This window comes from Fragaria vesca, linkage group LG2 (assembly GCF_000184155.1).
Source record: "Fragaria vesca subsp. vesca linkage group LG2, FraVesHawaii_1.0, whole genome shotgun sequence".
Lineage (NCBI taxonomy): Eukaryota > Viridiplantae > Streptophyta > Magnoliopsida > Rosales > Rosaceae > Fragaria > Fragaria vesca.
In genome coordinates, this window is record NC_020492.1 from 21522380 (window position 1) to 21545421 (window position 23042).

Here is a 23042-nt window from a genome sequence, read left to right on the forward strand (position 1 = left end):
TTTTCACTCTCTCAACTTCAATTCCGCAGAGGATTTTTGATATTTTGTTTGTCTTAATTTTGGAAATTTTGCTATTTTTGGGGGAGGCTGTAGTGGTGGTGTTTGAGGTTAGGTCTTTTTCGAAATAGGAAAAAAAGGTTAGGGTTTTTTCTGGTGCTGAGATGGCGGCTTCTGAGAGTCGGAAAGGTGCTTCGTCTTCTTCTTCTGACCCTCCACAGCCGCCGCCGAGGACTTACGGAATCACGAAGCCGATTTTTCTCTCCGGGCCGTCCAAGTCTGATCTTCACCGAAATGTCGAACTCGAAAAGGTGATTCTACTCTTTTGGTTATGGTTTTGGTGACCTTGATTTTGCAGGTTTTTGATTTTGTTTGTTTCTGATTTAGTTCTTGGTTGATTCGGGGCTTTATGAGAGCAAAGAGGAGACTGCGAAAAGAGAAGAGGTTCTCGGCCGCATTGGCCAGGTAATTGATCTCTCTATCCGTGTTGAAATCGAGCCAAATCAGTTATAGTCAGTGTTGAATTATGGTTAGATTCATTCATTTTTGTTGCTTTCGATGCGGTTTTAAATGTGGTCACATAATGTTAATTATGAGCTATATTTTGGTGTAGATTGTGAAAGACTGGGTGAAGCAATTGACACGCCAGAGAGGCTACAGTGATCAGATGGTGGAGGATGCAAATGCTGTCATTTTCACTTTTGGATCATATCGACTTGGGGTAAGTTTAAGTTGTCTGGCAGTTCTTTTTGGTGCTGTACGTATCGGCTTGGGATCATATTTGTAGCTACATAATGAGAAACTATCAATGCCTCCTTTGTTGCATAACATTGTTCCCATGGTGGATTATGTTTTGTTTCTGATGTTTTTTTTTTTTATGGACCGTGCTTTGACGAAGCAAAATATTTTCTTGGCAGGTTCATGGGCCTGGAGCTGATATAGATACTCTCTGTGTTGGGCCGACATATGTGAATCGAGAGGCAATTTTATCTGCTCTTAGTATATGAATTTTCTTTGTTCATCTTTGTTGAGTATGGCCAGTTTTATTCCTAGCGGTTCTACCTCACACTTTTGACTTTCTTTCTTCAGGAGGATTTTTTCATTATTTTGCATGACATCCTGTGTGAAATGGAAGAGGTGACAGAACTTCAACGAGTTCCTAATGCTCATGTCCCAGTCATGAAATTCAAGTTTCAGGGCATATCAATTGATCTTTTATATGCAAGCATATCTCTCTTGGTTGTCCCGGAGGTGAGTTCAAAGTCCAGTTTCTTAAAACCTGTTTTGTTTTGTTTTTCATTTACCATTTGTTTGTGCTCGGAACCATATTTTACATATTTTCAAGCCTATTTAAACATACTCTTGATGTATCATTATTTTTTTTTATCATCAGTTGTTTATGTTACTCTGATTTGAAAGACCATTTAATGTGGTGTTGGAACATGTTTGTTAACAGGATCTGGACATCTCAGATGAATCTGTGCTATATGATGTTGACGAGCAAACAGTTCGAAGTTTGAATGGCTGCAGGGTTGCAGATCAAATTCTTAAGCTTGTTCCAAATGTTGAGGTTAATTTTATCTTATCCATTACCCTGGTTTATCTCTGTGTTCAAATGATTTGTCCCTTGACACTCTATTTGGTTGTAGCACTTCCGCACGACACTCAGGTGTTTAAAATTCTGGGGCAAAAGGCGCGGTGTTTATTCTAATGTAAGTTTGGCAGTGGTATAATGTTCTCAGTTTTATTAAGTAATTAATCACACTTTCTGAACTGTCATGTATGTGGTGTAGGTTACTGGATTCCTTGGTGGTGTAAATTGGGCTATCTTAGTTGCTCGGATATGTCAGCTTTATCCCAATGCAAATCCTAGTATGTTGGTTTCTCGATTCTTCAGAGTGTATACTCAGTGGCGTTGGCCAAATCCTGTACTTCTTTGTTCAATAGAAGAGAACGAACTTGGGTTACCTATATGGGATCCTCGTAAAAACCCTCAGGATCGCTTTCATCATATGCCAATAATAACTCCTGCCTACCCATGTATGAACTCTAGTTACAATGTCTCAGTAAGTACTCTACGTGTTATAACAGAGCAGTTCCACCATGGTAATAGGATATGTGAGGTAAGAACATAAATTGAATTTCAAAATGGCTTCCTGCGTATGTTTGAGCATTGATGTGAATTGCTTATTGGTTTTCTTACAGGAGATTGAGCTGAAGAAAAGCCAGTGGAGCGCTCTTTTTGAACCTTATATTTTCTTCGAGGCATACAAAAACTATCTACAGGTGGATATTGTAGCAGCCGATGATGATGATTTGTTGGCATGGAAGGGGTGGGTGGAATCTCGTCTTAGACAGCTCACCTTGAAGGTAATTTTCATGGGGCAACAATTTGTAGAGCAAAGGCTACTGAGTTTAATTATTATAAGTTTCCACAAAGTAAGTCTATTAGGACAATTAGTTCATAGAATAAATTATTTATGTTTGTGCAGATTGAGCGAGACACAAATGGAATGCTTCAGTGCCATCCATATCCAAAAGAGTATATAGACGCATCCAAGCCATGTGCACATTGTGCTTTCTTTATGGGTTTGCAGAGGAAAGAAGGAGTAAAGGGTCAAGAAGGTCAGCAATTTGATATACGTGGAACAGTTGATGAGTTCAGGCTTGATGTAAACATGTATGATTTTTGGAAACATGGGATGGATATGTATGTTTGTCATGTTCGCCGGAAGCAGCTTCCTTCCTTTGTCTTCCCCGATGGGTATAAACGGCCTCGATTATCAAGACATGGTAGCCAGCAAGATGAAGGTACTTATGAAGAACGTTGTGGGTCTAATGAAAGACGTATCAGGAGGAAAAGTAATCCTATAGAGGATACGAGGCCAACTGAACTAGGAAAGCAGACCTCTATTAGCCCACTACGGGTGGAGTCTGTATCCCCAGAAAGTATTGCAGGTAGATCTGGTGGAACACGTAATACTAGCTTGAGTAATGGTAGTAGGTTAGAGGGTCCACCAACTGGAGTTGCAGACATCAATTCTGGTGGACAATTGGAGAGTGTAAAGGGTACCATCGTACCTGTGGGGTCAGTTGAAAATGTTGTGCGGGAGTCCATTGCTGAAAATGAGTCAACAGCTATATGTGCTTCTGAATTCCCTAGCGTGTGGAATGGGGTAAAGCCTTCACAACAGGGTAAGGAGTTGGTACATCCATCTGCTGTATCTTTCTCGGAATCCAAGGAAACATGCGAGATTGAAATAAATGGGGACAGAGTTGGAAATGTGGTTTTGGTGGACATGAAGAATATGGGGACCAATTCTACTGGTAGTATTCTGAATTGGACCGAGGGTGTCATTGATGTTGACCAAGAAATAGTCAAACCATGCAGTCAGATTATGGGTGGGGACAATGCTGAAGGTGTATTAGGAACAACTTCCAGCAATCGGAACCTCAATTGCGAGGTGAGTTTCTCAATATGAGGATTGTGGATTAGGCATGTACTGGATGGAAGTGAGAAAACTAAGAGTTTTGGAGATAGTGAGACATGGGGATATTTGCAGGATGATGTTCTTTCGTCAGGAGTGGAGTTTTTTTGGAAAAGTGGCACCTGAAGTCTGCAAGGCGTACTTTAAAACGCCTGATCAGAAGAGCTGGAGGTTTTGAACATAAACTCTTCTATATATACTTTGTTCTCTCTTGTTTGCTTCTCTACTTCTCTCTTACTCTCGCACATAATCTTTTGTTTTGTTTTTTCCTATTCTCTCTTTTTGCGTTAACTGCTTGGCCAAACTCTTTTCCTTCACATGCTAATATATATTTTTTTTCCTGTTTATATTAGATTCAGATATTTGATAATGATTTTTTTTCCTTTTTCTTTATTTCCCCCCACTGAACAGACAATGTGTTTACTGGTGCATATTGTGGTGGCAGGTCCTGCACCACTATAAGCGCTTTGTTTCCAGTAACTATGCTTAGACCTTACTATCTTTCATATCTCATTCATTTTCCATTTTATTTCCATCTCTTCTACACAGTAGATCTTGGGAACCTGAGCTTTTCTAATCCTTGATTTTCTGTTGTATAGCCTCTAATTGCAAATGCTGTCAATTTGGAAGCTGGCGCTAGGTCAGAATCTATGCAATAGCCAACAATATGGCCTGCTTTGAAACTCTTTATTCTATTAAGCAAATCATTATATCTTTATTCTGTTCTGTTTTTGTTGTGTGGCCTTTCTGTAACAGGTTTAATCTGAAATCAAAGGAATGACATAGACGAGGCGAGTTGTTGAAGACGGAATCTCACTGCTATTAGAAAAAGAGCCAGCACAATGGTAAGTGCCGCATAACTGCTGGCTTTCATTATGGCCTAGGTGGGCACATGTGAAATGTCAAGCCTATTGCCTGGGAAGGTTCAGCAATGCAAATCGCACAGCGGGGTGATCAAGTGCCTTGGAATTTTGAAGCTGGTGGCGAGACATTGTGCACCATGAATTTCAGTGAGTATGTTGGTGCTTTGGAAACTTAAGGACCTTATGTGAGGCAACTTGGTCAGGGTGGGAAGGAAGGTCTGCTGCTCGGCCTTGATCAAAGCTTTTTCTGGGAAAGAGGTTCCCACAAGACTCATAAGGACCCTGTTACGAGGTAACTCAATGGTGTGGGGAAGGTAGTTCTACAGCTCTGTCTGCGTATGGACGTCTTCGGGCAAATAGGTTCTACAAAAATTTGGGGTGCGAGCGGTTACTTTCTCATTTTCCCCATGTATAGCACTCTCCTAACTTATTTACTTTGTAGTTTGTACACCCAAACCTTTGTTATACAGTTTATTATACAAGTTAACTTTTGCCATCTCCAACTCTGGTAATGTTAATAGTCTATATAGTCCCATAGCCATCGATACTGAGAGCGTATAACAACAGCCGATACTGAGAGCTTATAACAGCAGCACTGCAGTGGTTTTGAGACAAGATACAGACCTGATAGGCTAGTATTTACTATATAAGCTCAAAAAACCAAAAGCAGAGGATTCTTTTTCCAGTGCTTTATGAGATTTCTTCACAGCTATCCAGGCTCTCAAATACAATGATATCTAGCCCGTACATTGGTGGATTACAGATCCCAGAATCTAGCTAGGCTAGCTACATGTATGGCATTACCCAACAGGAAATATTACTTCATAATGGCATTACACACGTTACGATCTGGTAGGAAATATTACATTTCTTTAACAGGAAAGTAATCTTACACTTGTAATAAGAGGATTATAAGAAGGAAACCATCCTTTTATTACAGTAACTGAAATTGAAATGCAAATGCTACAGGAGATTAAACACAAAAGCACACAGACCATTATCAATGGTGAAACTTGGCAGAGAGTTCCATTGATGGGGACCCCTGAACTAGCTATCTGCTAGCTCGGGAGTCACTTCAAATGTCAAGCCTGAACCACTGAACTTTTCTTCTATGAGTCTGGACATCCTCTCCTTCATCATAGGGGTCAAATAGTTAACCCAATCTCCCACCTCGGCTTTTCTGAACAGGTGTTTACTCTCCAAATTCATGACAAACGTTCCGGTTTTGTTGACCTCCAACTTCTTCATGGTGTCAAAAGAACAGAGCTTTGCCATGTCTTCAATCACACCGTTTCTCTCCTCCTCCTCGGTGAAAGGGCAGTCTATAAACTTGGCTAATGCTTTCAAGTGAAGTACAACATCTTTCTTCATGTCCTCGTACTTGAAGAACAACACATTGTTAGGTCTTTTCAAGCTCTCTTTCCAGTAACGCAAAATGTGATCCCAAAATGGACCAAACCCATCCATGCCTTGGCAATACTTATCAAAAGTCTCATCGAGGGACAATGGACCTAAAGATTGTGGCCTGACCTTGTTAATGAAATGCCAGTAAGAAACAAATGAGTCGAATGGGTTTCTGCAAACATAAACGATCTTACAATTGGACTTTGTAATTGTACCCAACGAAGGAAAAGGAATATGGGTTGCAAAGAGTCGCCTTGGCTCACCAGGAAACTTGGATGAGAAATCAGGAACTCGGTTGTTTATGTAGAGATCAACCTCGAAGTGTTGCACAAGATTATGGGAGTTGGATGTGAGCAAGGGATGTGCCTCTATTTCAAAACGGTGTCGATTCACCACAGCAAAAGTCAAGGCCTTCAACCATGTGGTGCCGCATTTGGGTACGCTGGCCACAACTATGTCAGAGTCTCTAGCTTGGAACTGCCTTTGGAAAGCGATTGTGGCTTGGACTATATCTGCTGTCACGCACCAGAAGCCTTGGTATTGATATTGGGGAGGGCCTAACCAGCCTCCTCTTTCTTTGGGGAGAGAAAGAAGGAGTTCCTTACACTCATCACTCAGGTTTTTTTCTTCATGGTCAGCCATGCTAGCAAATTGAAGTGGTTCTGGTAGCTAAAACTTAGACCTGGCCTGAAAATAGCTCACAAAGACACCCACATATATAGTAACAAGATTAGCAGTGGTAGGACTGGTAGATAGAGATTAAACCTCGCCGTAAAATTATTTTATAGATACCCACATAAATAAATAAATGGTAAGCATACTTTCAAATTTTGTACATTAGGATCCACGCCAGACACTTCCAGCCAGAGCAGCCCCATTATTATGAGAATCTTAATCCTTAATCAGTGTGATAAAATAAGAATCATGATTAATCTACTCTCAGCTGCAAGCCTGGGATGGTGGCCTGGATCAGATCTCAGCAATAATGTTATAACAAGTCTGGCTCAGTTCAGCAATATTGTTTTTAATGATCCACTATGAGACTAAACTAGTACGTATTATTTTAGCAGGAGAAATTAAGGTGTCAAGAGATGTGTTTGAGGGAGCTTATCAGCTTAATAATGTACTGTGTGTGTACAATGGTTTTGACACAAGTTACAGACTTGAGCATGCCAACCTAGTATTTACTATATGAGCTCAAAAAACCAAAAGCAGAGGATCCTCTTTCCATTGCTTTATGAGATTTCTTCACAGCTATCCAGAGCACATTACACACATTTGTAACTATGCTATCGTCTTTCTTTTTACTGCGTTTGTAACTCGAAAGGTAAGTAGCCGTCAGCCGTGTTAAGGAGAGGTGCAATGTCAAATTCATCAATCCCCACATTTTTGATATCATAAATTACGATTGATGGCATCTGATGAGGGAGGGATGAACCATAACCGCGAAGAATATGCAGAACTTCCTTCATAGAAGGCTGAGTTGAAGGTAGTGTGCTAGAGCAGATGAGTCCCTGTTAAAACACAGTAGCCATCTCTTCCGAGTAACATGTTCCTTTCTGTATATCCTCATCCTCGGCCTCATCAATGTTCTTTCCTTCACCATATTGCTGCCATGCCCATTCTACATTATTAGGTACACTGAGGCTCTCAAATTCAATGATATATTGCCCGTGGCCCGTGGCTGACCAATTTTTGAGCAAACATTTTCTTCTTCAATATCATCAGATCATTCCCTCTATTAGTCCTCAGGTTGGGAACCTGGAATTTCGATCTTGTTGGAAAAATCGATTAAGGATCCCAGAATCTAGCTAGCTAGCTACATGGCATTACCGAATAGGAAATATTACATCATAATGGCATTACATTTCTTTTACAGGAAATTAATCTTACACTTGTAACAAGAGGATTATAAGAAGGAAACCATCCTTTTATTACAGTAATTGAATGCAAATTCTACAGGAGAGTAAACACAAAAGCATACAGACCATTATCAATGGTGGAACTTAGCAGAGAGTTTCTTTGATGGGAACCCATGAACTAGCTATCTGCTAGCTCGGGATTCACTATAATTGTCAAGCCTGAACCACCGAGCTTTTCTTCTATGAGTTTGGACATCCTCTCCTTCATCATAGGGGTCAAATAGTTAACCCAATCTCCCACCTCAGCTTTTCTGAACAGGATCTTTTTCTCCACATTCATGACAAAGGTTCCGGTTTTGTTGACCTCCAACTCCTTCATGGTCTCAAAAGAACAGAGCTTTGCTATGTCTTCAATCACACTGTTTCTCTCCTCCTCCTCGGTGAAAGGGTAGTCTATAAACTTGGCCAATGCTTTTAAGTGAGATACAACATCTTTCTTCATGTCTTCGTACTTGAAGAATAACACATTGTTAGGTCTCTTCAAGCTCTCTTTCCAGTAACCCAACATGTGATCCCAAAATGGACCATACGGATGCAAGCCTTGGCAATACCTATCAAAGGCCTCATCGAGGGACATTGGACCTATAGATTGTTGCCTGATTTTGTTAACGAAATGCCAGTAAGAAACAAATGAGTCGAATGGGTTTCTGCAAACATAAACGATCTTACAATTGGACTTTGTAATTGTACCCAACGAAGGAAAAGGAATATGGGTTGCAAAGAGTCTCCTTGGCTCACCAGGAAACTTGGATGAGAAATCAGGAACTCGGTTGTTTATGTAGAGATCAACCTCTAAGAATGGCACAAGTTTATGGGAGTTGGATGTGAGCAAGGGATGTGCCTCTATTTCAAAACGGTGTCGATTCACCACAGCAAAAGTCAAGGCCTTCAACCATGTGGTGCCGCATTTGGGTACGCTGGCCACAACTATGTCAGAGTCTCTAGCTTGAAACTGCCTTTGGAAAGCGATTGTGGCTTGGACTATATCTGCTCTCGCGCACCAGAAGCCTTGGTATTGATATTGGGGAAGGTGTAGCCAGCCTCTTTCTTTCGGGAGAGAGAGAAGGAATTCCTTACACTCATTACTCAGGTTTTTTACTTCATGGTCAGCCATACTAGCAATCAAATTGAACTGGTTCTTATTGCTAGAACTTAGACCTGGCCTGAAAATTAACTCACAAAGACACCCGCATATACAGTAATTATAAGTTCAGGAGTGGTAGACTGGTAGATAGAGATTAGACCTGGCCGCAAAATTATTTTAGGGGGAATTTGATATTACACCCAAAATCAGAGACCCATTTTAAATTACACCCACATGTTATACTCTTTTATGAATTAGGTTGATTTAGTTAAAAAAATAATATTGTTTTATCTAAACAATAGAACTTGTTGTTGAAGGGAATTGCTGAAATGCCACCAACTGAACGCATTGCAATTAACGAGCTGTTTCGCCGCTTCATTAAACCTAATTCATAACGCTTACCCAGCAGCTGAAAACCCGCTTGCACAGACTACGCCCAAATAATCAATTACTTGATCGAAGCATTTGAATCAATACCTAGCTAGTAAATGTCTTTTAATCCCTCCATTAAATTCATATTCTCCGTTGAGATACCTGGGTCGGAGGAGGTTACGAATTGGCGTCGTAATCTCAGACATTGAAAGGCATCATCAATGGGGCTTTAATCATTTGATTCTGAGGTTCTTATTTCCGGAATCAATTCGTCATTTTAATGGATCGAACAATTAGAGGCTTGTGGGTGGCGTATGTTCGGCTGCATTTCCATTTCGACAGAGAGGGACGGTTGAAGGTATTCTCGTTTGAGGTCTCTCCAATAGGTATGAATGTTGTCTGTATTCAATTTGTAGTGTAGACTCTATTGAGTATTCTGTTGTGCAGGTTGCACTTGGGCTTTGTTCCTTCTGATCCTGTTTAATAAGTAGGTGGTGAATGATTCTGTTATGTAGGTATTTTATGATTATGATTCTGTCAATTAGGTATCTGTGTTTTGAAGCTGTTAATTAGGTATATTTGGCGAATGATTCTGTTATGTAGGTATTTTGTGATTATGATTCTGTCAATTAGGTACTTGTGCTTTGAAGCTTATAGATAGGTCTCTGTGAGATGATTGTGGGATGATTATGTGTGAGATAAACAGTATGATGGTTTGATTCTGTCAGTTAGCAAGTTATTAACTTGTACCTAAAGAATAGAACATAAATATTCATACCTATTGGGGGAGGTAAAGAGTTTTCTGTGCGAGTTGCGTAGGTAGATTCTGTCAGTTAGGATTGTTTCCCGTGTGCCTGTTGTTAAGGTAGACTGTCAGTGTTTTTCATTCTCAGATAGCTGTTGGTGGTGTAGGTATAATTCTTGAATGTTCCTGTGTTGTAGGTATATATTGTTTGGGTAAATGTAAATTTGGTAGTTGTTGTTGAATAGGTTTATAGTGAAATGATTATGATATGCATATTTAATCAAGATTGTTGTCGAGTAGGTAGTTTCTCAATCAAGATTGAAAGTTCGTGATGGTGAAAGAGTACTCCCACCTTGAGTTTAGGTGCGACCTTCTCAAGTTTGGTCGCCTAATGACTGTTGAGATAAGGGAAAATGTTACTGAACTGAAGCTTCAATTGCTAGACAGGACACCGTTCAGAAATTTGTTCAGAGCTTATTATGAACACCGAGTAATAGAATCTGCTTGTAGGAAGTCTGATATTGACATCGTTGCTGTTTTAAAATGTTTTGACAAGGGAAAAAATGCTTTCACATTTGGGGAAATCAGTGGTACCATATCAGCAGGAAACATTGCAAATATATTTGGTTTGAATATTGAGGGCCGTGAGATCAACCTGAACCAAAAGAAAAGGAAGGGGGATTCAGAGTTCATTAAAAGACAATTCCCTGGTGATAAAAGGTTGTCAAAGGTGATTTTGGAGAAAAAAATCAAAGATGTTGCAAAACTAAGGGGGCTGGAGAATGAAAGTGATTTTGTTCGGTTGGTTTGTCTCTACTTTTGTGTAACACTGTTTTCTGCAACAGTGGTAATGACCTCAGTTGGTTTATAGTTCCTTACATAGAGGATTTGGAATCAATGTCTCTCTATGCATGGGCACCTGCAGTTAAGAATTACTTGGATACCTCGCTTAGAGGTATGAATGGTCGGCCAGAAAGTGCTTGTGGGTGTCTGATTGCCCTGTTGGTAAGGACTATTTCCCAAATTTGGTTTTCTGACTTTTATTGTTGTCTTGGTTTATTGACGTTGAGGTTTTGCGAGCGTACCCGGTTCATTGAACCAATTACAGCGCGGGGAGAGATGAAGCCAACATTCCTGAAATGGAATTTGCTGGAGCTGTATGCAAGGATGAAGGTGGTGGATTTGCATGAACTAAAGGTACCTTTACATTGTTGGGGAGGTTACAATTACATATTGTTTTTTTTTCTTAACTAGTTAGATGGGAATGTCGCAGGAATTTGAACAGACGCAGTCCCCAAGTGCAGTTGAAATACCTAACAAAGAGAAGTATGGGCTAGAAACTACCGGTAGTGAAGAAGAGGGCTCTAAAGAGAAGTGTAAAGATGACATTGACACTAGTAAGATGTTCCAATTGTTACCAAGTCAGGACTACCTAGATGATTTTGAACCGGGGCCTTCAAGCAATGACGCGATGGACAAAAGGCTTGATGAGTTGGCCGCTTTGCTAAAAAATGAACAAGCTCGTAACAAGATTCTTTGTAATGAAAATAAGAGATTGGAGTCAGAGATTGAGATGCTTCGTCGGTCCAAAAATTTGGTTGAGGTTGAGAAGCAGACTTCGAGGACCTTGAGGTCAAGGTCAGAGTGTAAAAAACCCTCCTTTCTGGTGGACTATATTACTGACAATTCCAGAAAAGGGAAAGGGAAATTCCAAGTTGTGAACAATGATGACAACGACGACTTCGTCCAATCGAGCCCCAAGAAGAAGAAGGTACCCTCAGTAGGTCAAAACATATATAGGAGTGAGAAGACACCGGGTTGGTAAGTGCATGGCAGCTCCTTATGCACAGAAGTTGAAGGGTTATTTGGCAAAAGGAGACCGCATGTGAGTTTTTGAATTTTTATCTAATATGGTAGTCTTTTAATTCAGGTTTATACCTCTGCTTGAGAATGGTTGTTGTATTTATGTAAGGTGATAAATGGGTATGTACACATGTAGGTCTCCCAAGTGGGGTGGAGTGAAGACAGGAGTTCCTTTCAAAGATGTGCTAGTGATCTGGAATGAATGTGCAGTTAGTGTGCAGGTTGATGTGGGAATATTAATCTGCTAGAGCTGCTACGGTTGTAGTGGTTAGTTGTACAGATGCATATTAATATCATCTATTTCTGCATTGCAGGCTATAGATTTATATGTGGAAATCTTAAGTCAACGACAACCTGAGGATGGTGAACCGATGTGTCTTTTTTTGCCCACCTTTAATTGGGTATGTGGTTTGTTCTGATGAATTTGGTTCGTATGGATATTTGTGGTTATGTTTATTAGATGGTTTCTTTTAAATAGGAATCCTTTGAGTTTTTTTCGTATGTAGGCTGCCTGTATATTTTTGTGAAGTGGTTTCATGTGTTGTAGGACAATGGTGTAGACATCACCATGGGACTGGTTGAAGCTCACTGTGAGACATTCTTTGATAATGTCTGGAAGAAAGACTTTGTGTTTCTCCCACTGTGCAACCCTCTCAATGTCAGGTATAGGTAGCACAGGATGACTGTAACTTTCCTTGAAGTCGGAAACTGAAAAGTAGTCCTCGGTGTAATCATAAGGATTATCTTCATTCTTTAAAATTGCTGCAAGAGCATGTGCGCAAGGAAAACTTAAGATTTGCCATTGATGACAAGAACATGTGTAACATCTCAAGTCAACCATGTAAGAATACTTATCCCGCACTTCAAACACATACATGCTTGATCGAACCACCTCCCAATGTCTTCCAGCTTCTACAGAAACGTCAACTTGCTTCTCTATCACAGGGCATAGGAACCCGTTCCATGTATCAGCATCAAGGCGTCTTTCTGAGTTCATCTTCATCACCTTCAAGCGGATGCTATCGACCAACTCATAAATAGGTAGCTCACGCTCTTCTTTAACCCAGCTGTTAAATGACTCTGCTATATTTGAACACATTTCACCGTACCTTTTACCTGGGAAGTAGGCGTTTGACCAATTTTCATCGGGAAGTGATGCCAAAAATTTGATTGCTATCTTCCCATCTACTTTTTTAAACCTTGATAATTCCTCAACAAATTGTTCCTTTGTAGAAGCATACGCACAATAATTGAACAATGATACCATTTTCTCACGAAACGAAGCACCACCGATTGAGTTAGGGTACTTGTTTCGAAGATTTTTTTGCAAGTGGTGCAAACAATAACCATGAGGTGAGTCTGGAAACACTTTGGAAACAGCCTCAAGCAAGCCCTTGCAGCGATCGGAAATGAAAGTTATTGTACGACCTTGATCCTTTAATATGTGGTTTAAATTTTCCATGAACCACGTCCAGTTGTTTTCATCCTCTGATGCCACAATTGCATATGCCAAGGGATATATACCTATCAAGGGGCAAACATATAGGATAAGAGCAATAAATAACATGATACCTAGTAACAAAGAGGTAAGAAAAAAAAAGCTTAAAAAAACAGCAAGGACAAAAAAAGTAACTAATTGAATGCGAAGCAATGACACAGACAATAGTAAATGCCGTTAACATTGAAGGATTTAATTCCTCACTTACCTATATCTTATCATTCATAGTCTCACTTAATCTACTCTGTCAAAAAGGTAAACGGCAAAATAGGTGCCTAAAAAAATATATTATTCAAATATTGAGGAAAAAAATTTGCAAGAGGTCTAGTGTTCCATACCATTATTTCCATTTTTTCCTGTGGTCGATAATAGATGGCCTTTGTACTTGTTTTTGATATGTGTACCATCAAGAGCAAGAATAGGTCTGCAATGTTTGAATCCCTCGATGCAACCTTGGAATGATATGAACATACGTACAAAACGGTGGTCTGCATCACACTCTAGTGTAGCATAAGAACCCGGATTTGTCTTCTCCAACTCATTAACATACAACTCCAAATGTTTATATGACATCGCCTCATCACCATGGACATCCCTCTTTGCCATTTCTTTTCTTTTCCACGCATTGTAGTATGAAATCTCAATACTATAATTCCTCTTGAAATCTTTAACAATGTCCACTGGTCTTATGAGTGGACTACTTCGAAGTTGATTCTCCAACACCGATGACACAATTTTCGATCCCATTACAGGGCTTTTCCCATCATGTATGTAACCATTGCATGTGTGCTCATGGTTTAATTTACGGATGCAAAAAAAACTATTTACACGATTAAGAGTCGCATGAACTTTCCATAAACATCCTTTAGTATCTCTCTTGTCACATACAGCAGTGACACGTGATGCTTCATTTTTCAAGCATCTGTAACGAAAACCCTTTTCAATGGCATACTTGGCTAGTTTTTCTCTAAAGTCATCGACACCACCCTCAAACTGTTGCCCGACATGCATAATATATGTCTTCCAATCAGTAGACAAATATTTCTTTGCAGATGGTGCGGCATTTTCCTAAGTGGTGATTCACATGATCAAAATTATTTGGTTCAGCAAATTGAAATATAAGAGAACTGTTACCACCATTTTTACCAGGAGATACTACTGAAAAGTTCACCATTATGTCGATGGAAGATTTGTTTTCAGTTGAAAGAGACAAGTACACCATCTGGACATCCATGTCTGTTTGCAGTAAACAAGCTGAGTAACCTCCAAATGCATACGACAATTTAACTTCTCCACCGTCAAAACTCTCGAATCTAGAAGATATGTGATCACTTATATCCTTGTATTTTGTGTGACTGTAAATCGGAAATGCTATTGTTTTTGAGTCGAAACAACACCTTGCAACGATTGCATCTTCCATCTCCTACAAAAAGCACAAATGAGAATTTAGATTATTATTGGAAACATAATGCAGGGTTGAATATGATAAGAATATATTCTACTGGTGTATATCATCAAATTACAATACTGTATGCATCTATAGCTTTGTAGTCTATCTCCTCTCCTTAATTTGAATTTCTACTCGTGTATTTCAGAAGCAGGGAAGCTTCGAATTCAGATTCCTGGAAACAATAATACAGAAATGTCATGCAACTGTTATATGAGTACGTACATGGAATGGTAGATGCCTTGGTGAGTGAGGAAATCATTTTCTCCCTCTCAAATTAATAATGCAAATGCTAATGGGAAATGGACGGGTTCATCATGAGAGGACTGAAACAAAGTTGATCAGGAGCAATTGAATTTACCTGCGCTAGAGGATGATTAGTTGATTACTCACGTCCGCCGAAAAGATGAACTAACACAATCCCACACAAAATTATATACTAAACTATAGCAAAGTACTATATATACAGATCAACATCACAGAGTAAAAAAAGAAAGAAAAAATTAAGCCAATGAAAGCATAGTGATTGTATTGATTTCTAGATTTAAGTTTATAATTGATCTAACCATTTAAAATAGAAGAAAGTCAAGAGCCACATTTAGGGAATGCCTTCTCATTCAATCAGAATGGAAAAATCTTCTCAAGAAAAAAGGAAAAAAAAAAATGGAAGGGCAAAAGAGTCAAGGAAAAGAGGGATAAAAATTCCAAAAATAAAAATAAAACCTATAAGGCAGGTTCAAAAATGGGGTTGGGTGTAAATTAAAATGAAATTTGGGCATGGGTTTATTTTAAAAGGGGTCTGATTTTTTGGGTTTTTGTCTAATTTTCTCTTACAGTAATTGAATGCAACCGAGAAAATTAGATAAAAACCCAAAATACTAGACCTTTTTTAAGATAAACTCATATATATTTTTCTTTCATTTTACACCCACTCCACGTAAGCAAACTTACTATATAGAGCATATGTCTATAATTAATAGTTTTCTTCATTTTTTAGTTTCTCTGATTTGCCCTTCAGATGATATAAAACTAAATTTGGTATCTTTCTCAATTTTAGCATCAATTTGAAACTCAAATATTGAGCTAAAATTTAGTTGGATTTAACTTTATCATAATCAATTACATTCTTTAATTTCTTACCTTGTTATTACTAACTTGAGTGTATATATATGTTATATATAGAAGTATGTCATTTGTAATAGAATGATTCTTTTCATTCTTAAGCTCACATTTGGTGTCTCTCTACATAGTCGAAAAATGTCTAATTGTAAGGTACACGTTCTTGTTTTTTGATTAATTTTCTTCTTTTTAGGTATATTATTATATTATTTCTCATCCTGATCGATAGAACATTTACATTTCTAATGTACCTATTAAGTAGGACATGATATGATAATATACCTAAAAAGAAGAAACCCAAAATTGGGTTTAGGGTATAGGGTTAAGGTAATAGGGTTTAGGGTATAGGGTTAGGGTATAGGTTTAGAGTTAGGGTATAGGGTATAGGGTATAGGGTTTAGGGTTTAGGGTTTAGGGTTTAGGGTTTAGGGCTTACGGTAACACTATAAAATTTCTTCTTGTTACTCTAATAATCAGATATCTTATTTATATTATATTTGACCTTATGTATAGATCATAGAATGTATTCATTTCACCTCAATTTTTTCATAAAATAAAGAAAACCGCATGATTCTTGCAAATTGATTGAAAAATGTTAGTGTTAAAACAAAAACTCATAATCAAGGTATTTAAGAAAACATTAATTAAGCTTATTTATTATGTTTATATGTTATAGTTGAATGGTGGTAATTGTGTAAAATTTAGAAAAAATAGGACATAATATGTATCATAATTGATACATTTTAGATGTCTATCAGAAAGGAATATTATGTGGGTTTTATTTAAAACCACTCTTCAAAATTAGATGTATATGAAAATCCCCTTTTCTCTCCTCCTCCTCGGTGAAAGGGTAGTCTATAAACTTGGCCAATGCTTTTAAGTGAGATACAACATCTTTCTTCATGTCTTCGTACTCGAAGAATAACACATTGTTAGGTCTCTTCAAGCTCTCTTTCCAGTAACCCAACATGTGATCCCAAAATGGACCATACGGATGCAAGCCTTGGCAATACCTATCAAAGGCCTCATCGAGGGACATTGGACCTATAGATTGTTGCCTGATTTTGTTAACGAAATGCCAGTAAGAAACAAATGTGTCGAATGGGTTTCTGCAAACATAAACGATCTTACAATTGGACTTTGTAATTGTACCCAACGAAGGAAAAGGAATATGGGTTGCAAAGACTCTCCTTGGCTCACCAGGAAACTTGGATGAGAAATCAGGAACTCGGTTGTCTATATAGAGATCCACCTCTAAGTATGGCACAAGATTATGGGCGTTGGATGTGAGCAAGGGATGTGCCCAATGGCGGATCCAGGATTTAGAGATGGGGTGGACTTGAACTTTGGCCGAAAGTCAAATTTTTTTTTTTCTAGTACAACCATGCAAAGTGTAGGAGTTCAACCAGAACTTACAATTTCAGATTCTATATAAAAAGAAGGAGATTATGCCTAATTTCTGTAGGTGAGTGGAGGCGGAAGGCCGGAGGTGAGTCGTCGCTATCGAGGAGGACCAGAGGAGGCCGGGAAAAAGGAGATTATGGTGGAGGACTGGAGGGGAGTGGAGGCGGAGCCGTGGAGGGGAAGAGGGATAGCTGGATAGGTCATAGGTGAGTGACTGAGTGGAAGCGGAGGGGAAGAGCAGGGAGCAGGGAAGACTTTTACTCTTTTAGTGTTTAAGTTGAAGGACTCATTCCTTTGGTGAAGGAGGTTAACTTGGTGGATGAGTGATGATTGTGGACTTGGGTGAGTTGGTGGCTGAGCATATATGATACATCACCCAAAAAAATATATCTATACCTAGTTTTTTTTTTTTTCCCAATTTCTTTGGTTGGGCTTGAGCCCCACCCACAAGTGGCTGGATCCGCGCCTAGATGTGCCTCTATTTCAAAACGGTGTCGATTCACAACAGCAAAAGTCAAGGCCTTCAACCATGTGGTGCCGCATTTGGGTACGCTGGCCACAACTATGTCGGAGTCTCTAGCTTGGAACTGCTTTTGGAAAGCGATTGTGGCTTGGACTATATTTGCTCTCGCGTACCAGAAGCCTTGGTATTGATATTGGGGAAGGTCTAGCCAGCCTCTTTCTTTGGGGAGAGAAAGGAGTTCCTTGTACTCATCACTCAGGTTTTTTACTTCATGGTCAGCCATACTAGCAATCAAATTGAACTGGTTCTTATTGCTAGAACTTAGACCTGGCCTGAAAATTAGCTCACAAAGACACCCACATATATTGTAATAAGTTCAGGAGTGGTAGACTGGTAGATAGAGATTAGAATTGCCGCAAAATTATTTTGGAGACACCCACATAAATAAAGGTAAGCATACTTTCAAATTTTGTACATTTGGATCCACGCCAAAACACTTCCAGCCAGAGCAGCCCCATTATTATGAGAATCTTAATCAGTTTTGATTCATTTGATAGAATACTTTGACAAAAGGGCAATTACAAAAACTTGCTATTCGATCTGATAGTAAAATAATTTTTCAAGCTCGACTTATGAGCTATATGTTTAAAACACGACTAGAAAACATAATTTAAAGGAGACAAAATTTTTCCGTCGCCTAAAATTCGTCGTCAAAACCTGGTAGTCTAAATAATTAGATGGCGAAATAAAATGTTTCGTCACTTAAGTGATGATTATGACGATGAAATTAGATTTGAGGAGCAAATTTCTCATTGGTAATTGTCGAACAGTTGTTCGATCATTCTTTTAGTTAATCATCTAGTCATTATTCAAATGTTTCTTGGTGCTAATCCATCATATTACAGACTATTTGGCACTGGACTTCTCGATGGTGGATCAGATCTCAGCAATATTGTTATACAAAGACTGGATCAGTACAGCAATAATATTGTTTTAGATGATCCACTGAGAGTAAACTAGTATGTATTATTTTAGCGGGAGAAAGGTGTCAAGAGATGTGTTTAAAGGAGCCTATCAGCTTAATAATGTACTGTTCATATTCATATATCTGTCACCATGAACAATATGTGAACGCATTTCAAGCATAAGTTTAAGCACTACATATACTATAAGAAAAAGAAAACAAAAACCAAAAAACCATTTGCGAAAAATCTCAATCCAACATCAGTTTTAGAAATAGAAAATTCATTCAAATTGTCATGGTCATTATATACTCACCGTTACCATCTTAAAGATATATCAGTGCATGATTTATAACCAAACATGATACATAAGGAGTAAGGACATACCACCTATATTCAAACTTAAACTCACCGAATAGAGTGAGAGCCTATATCCATGAGCAAACCATAGATAATAAGCACACCCAGTGCAAAGCTTCCCAAGATGATAGGAACTTCTGTTTTTTCGATACAAAAATGATAGGAACTTGCTAGAATAAAACTAACAAACTAATTTAAACCATAGTGGCCCAACATGTATGGGCTTAGGAAATAGAAACTAAAACGCAATAACCTACAAACTAGAGGCCCAACAGATAACCCTAGCCTTAAAACTGCCAATAAGCCCAACTGAGCATATCTTGAGCTTGGCTAACCTAGGGAGAGCTTCCAATGAGGACAAAATGAGGATTTTCAAATGAACGGTTGGATCAAGGTTTTGACTTTTAATTGATATTTTCTAATTCCCATGTGCATATCATCCAACCATTCATTTGAAAGTCCTCACTTGGTCCTCATTATAAGGTCCTCATTGGAAGCTCTCCCGGCTAACCTAGTCTTGCAATTTAAACTGAACCTTCAAGAAAGTGTTGTTATCCTGTGTCTGAAAAGCTACAATGGTTTTGTTTTGACACAAGTTACAGACTTGAGCACTGCATGCCTAACCTAGCTAGTATGTACTATATAAGCTCAAAAAACCAAAAGCAGAGGATCCTCTTTCCAGTGCTTTATGAGATTTCTTCACAGCTATCCAGAGCACATCACACACTGAAAACTATGCTATCGTCTTTCTTTTTACTGCGTTTGTAACTGGAAAGGTAAGACGCCGTGTTAAGGAGAGGTGCAATGTCAAACTCACTCCCCACCTTTTTGATATCATAACCATCTGAAGAACCATAACCGCGAAGAATGTGGAGAACTTCCTTCATGGAAGGCCGAGTTGAAGGTAGTGTGCTAGTGCAGATGAGTCCCAGTTTAAACACAGTAGCCATCTCTTCCGAGTAGCATGTTTTCTTTACATCCTCATCCAGGGCCTCATCAATGTTCTTTCCTTCACCATATTGCTGCCATGCCCATTCTGCTAGGTTGGTGTATTCACCTCCATTGTTAGGTTCTCTGCCTGTTGTTAGCTCTAGAAGTACTACTCCAAAGCTGAAAACATCTGTCTTTTCATTGATTTTCATCGTATAAGCATATTCTGCAACGCAAAACATCACAATGTTAAGGTCATGTCATGATCAAACTTGAATGTAGCACCAAAATATAATGTTCAAGACATGAAACATATAGGTTGATGCCTCAAGAACAGACTAAACAAGAACTTACCTGGGGCAATATAACCAAAAGAGCCTGCAATAACAGACATAGTGTGGGGTTCTCCTTCTCCATGCTTGGCCAAGATCTTAGCCAGCCCGAAATCTGCAATGCGAGCTTTGAACTTTGAGTCCAACAAAATATTGCTGGACTTGACATCTCTATGAATTACCGGGGGAGAGCACTCATGGTGCATGTAGTACAAGCCTTGTGCAGATCCTATTGCAATCTCCAATCTCTTTGGCCAGTCCAAAACAACATGACGAGCCAAAGTCATCCCTGCCATTTGCTTTGTCTTTGTCTTCTTTCCATGAAGCCACTTATCTAGGCTATGATTCTCCATGTATTCATACACTAAAAGCTTTGAATTCTCACTAGAAATGCAGCACAGCAACTTGACAATATTCGAATGACGAATGCTGCCCAGTATCTCAACCTCAGCATTGAATTCTTTCTCGAGCCTCTGATCCAGTTCCTTGCTGTTCCAAATCCTCTTCACCGCGACAAATTCACTTGGGCAGTTAGTACTAACTCGATAAACCTTCCCTGAGCCTCCACTCCCAATGAGATTAGTATCAGTCAAGTTTGCCAAGACATTGAACTCGGTGAAATCCAACCTCTGGAATGAGGTGAGCTTCCATGTCGCCAAGTCATGGCCGCGCTTCTTCCTCCGGTGGTCTCTTACAACAAAAAATGTCAATAGAACAGCAACTATAAACACAACAATGGAAAGAACTAAGATCATGGCAAGGACTTTGGAGGATAACTTGTGGGAACTATGGAGTTTGGTGTAGCAATTGGGAAGGTTTAGAATCGGACTATTGGCACATAGATTTGAATTGTTCAGGAAACTGTTTTCATAAACAAGGTTATCAAACACATCAGGGATCTTCCCGGAAAGCTCATTTGAAGACAAGTTGAGGGAGTTGAGCCTCAAGTGACCTAATTCAGATGGGATTTGACCTGAAAATTTGTTTCCTGACAAATCCAAGTAAAGGAGGTCTGGCAAAGAACCAATAGCTGTTGGAATGTAACCTGAAAGCTCATTTCTTGAGAGATCCAGAGTAGTCAACGATGTCCACGCAATGATCTCTGATGGTAATTCACCTGAAAATCTATTCCCATCGAGTGACAAAGTGTTCAGCTTAGAAAGACTTGTCAATTCTACTGGGATTTTCCCTGTAAACAGATTCCCACTTGCCTTGAAAACAACCAAAGTCTGCCAAGATGAAACTTGAACCGGGATTTCACCAGAAAATCTGTTGTTGCTGATTTCCAGCCTAGACAGATTCCAAGCCAGCCTTGTCCTCGGAAGCTCCCCCGAAAAAGAATTGTTGCTAATCATCAGCGTCGAAAGATTCAGTGAAGTCCAAAGCCCCTTGGGTAGCTCACCGGAAAAACTGTTGTTGTAGAGTTGCACCGAACGCAAAGCAGTACAATTCCCAAGCCCTTTAGGCAACTCTCCGCTAAGTTTGTTAGAGAATGCAATAGCTCCTTGCAACAAGCCTTTGCTGCACAGATGCTCCGGCAGTGCACCACTCAGCTGATTCTCCGAAACCTCAAACCCTTCAAGCTTCGAGTGAAGGCCCATCTCCGGCGGCAGAGTCCCATTCAGCTGGTTCTTGAAAACCCGAAAGCCCTTCAGCGTCGTAATCAGGCCTAAACTCGCTGGAATTCCACCGTTCAACTTATTCGTGTACAGATTCAACACAGTCAGATTGCTCAGCTTGCCGAAATCCGGTGGGATTGAGCCGGTCAAGTTGTTCATAGCGAGGTCAATTTGCTCCAAACTCATGGCTCCAACTGTGACCGGAATCTCTCCGGTCAATCTATTGTGAAACAGAAACAAGATTCTCAAATCCTTCAACAAAAACAAGCCATCAGGAATCTTCCCTTCCAATTTGTTAATCGCAAGATCAAGCTCCTGGAGGCTCACAAGATTAGAAAAAGTCTCCGGGATTTGACCGATCAAATTCGACAGCCTCATCCGGAACTCCTTCAGCTTCCCCAGCTTTCCAAACTCCTCTGGGATTTGCGCAGCCATCATCTCACCGTTAAACGACATGTCTAAGATCTCGAGATTCGACAACTTGCCGATATCGCTCGGAAAAGTTCCGTTGAAAAGATTTAAATTAAGATTCAAAACCTTCAGCTGCGTTAAGTTTCCGATCGCCGCTGGAATGTCGCCGGAGAAGTTGTTCCCGCTGACGTCCAAGTACTGCAGAGATGATATCCGGTCAATATCGCCGGGAATTTCTCCGACGAGGTAGTTTTGAGACAGGTCGAGGTACTGGAGCTTGAAGCAGTTGTAGAGAACCACCGGAAACTCGCCGGGAATGTAATTCCAGGAGAGGTTGAGCACGGTGAGGTTCCGAAGGTCGCAAATAGTCGCCGGAATTTCCTCCGTGATATTTTTTTCTCCGAGTAAGAGTCCGGTGACCGCGCCGGCTGTGCAGCTAATCTCCGGCCAATCGCACGGTGATGATGAGGAGTTCCAGGACTGGATGGACGGCGGATCGCCCCATTCCTGCTTCAGTTTGAGTAGGATCGACCGGTCGGAGTCCGTGGATTGTGAAATTACGTTGAGGGGTATGGAGATGAGGATAGAGAAGAAGAGGGGTAGGAGTATTTTGGCCATTTCATGTGGCTGATCAGTTGAGGTGCTTCGGCTTCTGTGTTTTTTTTTGTTTTACCGGGAAATATATGGGCCGCCTATTCAAAACTTGGGCTGGTCAAGGATGCCGCGCTATTATATGTGTTGGTGGTTACGAAAATGGCT

General features: G+C 39.7%; 5 protein-coding genes across 6 annotated transcripts; 1 reads left to right on the forward strand and 4 right to left on the reverse strand.

Moving 5' to 3' along the window:
* Positions 1-161: 161 nt before the first annotated feature.
* On the forward strand, positions 162-4844 carry LOC101298866 (poly(A) polymerase-like). Its single transcript, XM_004292791.1, has 11 exons — positions 162-308; positions 385-462; positions 611-718; positions 915-977; positions 1087-1248; positions 1454-1567; positions 1647-1709; positions 1791-2120; positions 2203-2367; positions 2490-3461; positions 3561-4844. The coding sequence occupies exons 1-11, from the start codon at positions 162-164 to the stop codon at positions 3609-3611; spliced, it is 2253 nt and encodes a 750-aa protein (XP_004292839.1). The 3' UTR covers positions 3612-4844.
* A 431-nt stretch (positions 4845-5275) lies between these two features.
* On the reverse strand, positions 5276-6441 carry LOC101294909 (cytosolic sulfotransferase 15-like). Of its 2 annotated transcripts, XM_004291108.1 has the most exons (2): positions 6016-6441; positions 5276-5859 (listed from the first exon to the last, which is right to left on the reverse strand). In XM_004291108.1, exons 1-2 carry the CDS (start codon positions 6392-6394, stop codon positions 5396-5398), a joined length of 843 nt encoding a protein of 280 aa, XP_004291156.1. In that variant the 5' UTR covers positions 6395-6441; the 3' UTR covers positions 5276-5395. The 2 variants fall into 2 exon arrangements, with proteins under 2 accessions (XP_004291156.1, XP_004291155.1); XM_004291107.1 differs by having other exon boundaries at positions 5276-6441.
* Positions 6442-7792: 1351 nt separating this feature from the next.
* LOC101299161 (cytosolic sulfotransferase 15-like) lies at positions 7793-8788 on the reverse strand. Its single transcript, XM_004292792.1, has one exon. The coding sequence runs from the start codon at positions 8786-8788 to the stop codon at positions 7793-7795; it is 996 nt and encodes a 331-aa protein (XP_004292840.1).
* A 3696-nt stretch (positions 8789-12484) lies between these two features.
* Positions 12485-17952, reverse strand: LOC101299451. The gene is made up of 6 exons (XM_004292793.1): positions 17689-17952; positions 16629-17135; positions 14408-14659; positions 13575-14304; positions 12614-13262; positions 12485-12500 (listed from the first exon to the last, which is right to left on the reverse strand). The coding sequence occupies exons 1-6, from the start codon at positions 17950-17952 to the stop codon at positions 12485-12487; spliced, it is 2418 nt and encodes an 805-aa protein (XP_004292841.1).
* A 1362-nt stretch (positions 17953-19314) lies between these two features.
* Positions 19315-22975, reverse strand: LOC101295390 (receptor-like protein kinase HSL1-like). The gene is made up of 2 exons (XM_004291109.1): positions 20276-22975; positions 19315-20147 (listed from the first exon to the last, which is right to left on the reverse strand). Exons 1-2 carry the CDS (start codon positions 22899-22901, stop codon positions 19711-19713), a joined length of 3063 nt encoding a protein of 1020 aa, XP_004291157.1. The 5' UTR covers positions 22902-22975; the 3' UTR covers positions 19315-19710.
* Between the last annotated feature and the right edge of the window lie 67 nt (positions 22976-23042).